This window comes from Borostomias antarcticus, assembly GCF_949987555.1.
Source record: "Borostomias antarcticus genome assembly, contig: scaffold_991, whole genome shotgun sequence".
NCBI classification, from domain to species: Eukaryota; Metazoa; Chordata; class Actinopteri; order Stomiiformes; family Stomiidae; genus Borostomias; species Borostomias antarcticus.
Window position 1 is genome coordinate 1 of NW_028176693.1, and position 2,500 is coordinate 2,500.

At 54.8% G+C, this 2,500-nt stretch overlaps 1 protein-coding gene across 1 annotated transcript in view; it reads right to left on the minus strand.

The window, feature by feature from the left end:
- Window positions 1–507: 507 nt before the first annotated feature.
- LOC311328193 (signal transducer and activator of transcription 5B-like) overlaps window positions 508–2,500 on the minus strand; it is a gene marked incomplete at its 3' end in the record, with an annotated part of 11,880 nt that continues 9,887 nt past the window's right edge. Inside the window, 5 exon segments of the mRNA XM_084462201.1 lie at window positions 508–714; window positions 867–959; window positions 1,505–1,516; window positions 1,518–1,628; window positions 2,362–2,449. Coding sequence (XP_084318327.1) covers window positions 508–714; window positions 867–959; window positions 1,505–1,516; window positions 1,518–1,628; window positions 2,362–2,449 — 511 coding nt within the window.

Consider the following 2,500-nt stretch of genomic DNA (forward strand, 5'->3'; position numbering starts at 1 on the left):
TCTCTCCCCTCCCCCTCTCTCTCTCTCTCTCTCTCACTCTCTCTCTATCTCTCTATCCCTCTCTCTCTCTCTCTCTCTCTCTCTCTCTCTCTCCCTCCCCCTCTCTCTCTCTCTCTCTCTCTCTCTCTCTCTCTCTATCCCTCTCTCTCTCTCTCTCTCTCTCCTCTCTCTCTCTGCTGCTCTCGGGAACACAAGGAGGGAGGCTTGAGCCCAGACTCGGTAGCATCACTCTTGTAGCCTGCGGGCGTATAAACCTTCCATAATAGATGAAAAACCCCAGCACAAAACCGATAAAAAATCCTTAGCGCGACCCCTCCCCCAAGGCTGTGGTCACAGAGGTGGAGGGGGGCGCGACCCGTGACCCCTCCCCCAAGGCTGTGGTCACGGATGTGGAGGGGGCGCGACCCCTGACCCCTCCCCCCAAGGCTGTGGTCACGGAGGTGGAGGGGGGCGCGACCCCTGACCCCTCCCCCGAAGCTGTGGTCACAGAGGTGGAGAGGGGCTCACCCTGTTGAACTGGGACCAGGTCATGGTCATGTTGCGGTAGTCGTCGGGGTTGATGCTGGTGCTGGTGAAGGCCTTCTGAGCCAGAAAGACCAGGTTCTCCTCAGAAAGACCGCGGTTACTCTGCACCTCTGCCTTGTACTTCATGTTGAGGGCCTCACACAGCTGGGGCCACAGCACCTTATCAGGCACTAGGAAGGGCACCCGTCCCTGCGGGAGAGAGAGAGGAGAGCAGGGATGAAGGACCCACAGCAGCGTGTTAAAATGGCGTCCTAACACTACAAACGGTAGAAAAAACGCAGAGATACTGGCATACGGCCACGTAAACAACACGCTCCGGCTCTGATGGGCACTCTACTCACGGGCTCGGCGAACGCGTTGTCCCACAGCACGGTTGCCGTGGCGTTGTTGTCTTGGCTACCGTGGACTATGACCACTACAGGAAGAGATAACGTCTGGCGGAGAGATGGGGGAGGTCATCAGAAAACAGCAGCGGCATATTTCCATACAACACTTTCACAGGGAAAATCCATTATTGTTTCTGGCCGCGTTCAGCGCCGACGCTCCATATGTGCTTAGTGTGAGAGTGTGTTCCAAGGTCGCAGGCGGTATAGTGCTCAACGCCGCTTCACGCCGTGTAAACATGAGTGCATCCTCTGTCTTTTCCATGGCTGTCTTTCTTTCTGTCTATAACATTCTGTCTTTTCCATGGCTGTCTTTCTTTCTGTCTATATCACTCTGTCTGTCCATGGCTGTCTTTCTTTCTGTCTTTATCACTGTGTCTGTCCATGGCTGTCTTTCTTGCCACAACTCGTAAACTCGGGTTCATCGTTATTTCCCAATTCCCCACTCGTAATTACGACCTTGGAGAGCCATGTGTTCGTAACTCGTAAATACGATATTTCCAAGGAGCACTTGAACGCAGCATATATCTGTCCATCCCTGTTAATCTGTCTCTGTCTGTCTCTGTCCGTCTCCCAGTCCACCTGTCCATTCTTACCTTGACCTGAAAAGACCAGCTCGTTACCCCCGACGCTGAACTGGGACTCGAACAGAATGGTGAACTTCTCCTCTGTCACAGACTCCGCCCCTCGCCTGTCCGAACGCTTGATCCGTTTCAAAGACTACATGACGGAGAGGAGAGGAGAAGAGGAGACAGGAGAGGAGGATAGGTGGAGAGGAGAGGAGAGGAAATGAGAGGAGAGGAAAGAGAGGGAGGAGAGGAGAGGAGAGGAGAGGAGAGGAGAGGAGAGGAGAGGAGAGGAGAGGAGAGGAGAGGGGAGGAGAGGAGAGGAGAGGGGAGGAGAGGAGAGGAGAGAGGAGGAGAGGAGAGGAGAGGGGAGGAGAGGAGAGGAGAGGAGAGGAGAGGAGAGGAGAGTAGAGGAGAGGAGAGGAGAGGAGAGGAGAGGAGAGGAGAGGAGAGGAGAGGAGAGGAGAGGAGAGGAGAGGAGAGGAGAGAGGAGGAGAGGAGAGAGGAGGAGAGGGGACGAGAGGGGACGAGAGGAGAGGAGAGAGGAGGAGAGGGGAGGAGAGGAAATGAGAGGGAGGAGAGAAAAGAAGTGGAGAGAAAAGAAGAGGAGAGGAGAGAGGAGGAGAGGAGAGGAGAGGTTTCACATGATTTCACAGATTTCACATGAACGCAAGTCTTGACTGTGCATGTCAAAGGTATCAATGACGCGTTTTTTTCAAAGATGGCGCAGTCCTATAGGGCTTCACTTTTTGCGAGCAGTCAGTGAATGGAGTTAATTACAATTACATTACTATTAATACATCCATGGTGTGTCCCTACGACGGACCGCCCCCCCTCAGCCAGCAGATAGACCCCCGCCGGGGGCGTGGCCGTGCGCCCGATCTCACCATGCTCCTGAAGTGGGCGCTAAGCGTGCCCGTCGTTTGGTGGTACTCCATCACACAGTTATTGTTGAGGATCTCTCCACTGCTGTCACTGAGAGAGAGAGGAGGAGGGGGAGGAGGAGGAGGGGGAGGAGAAGGAGGG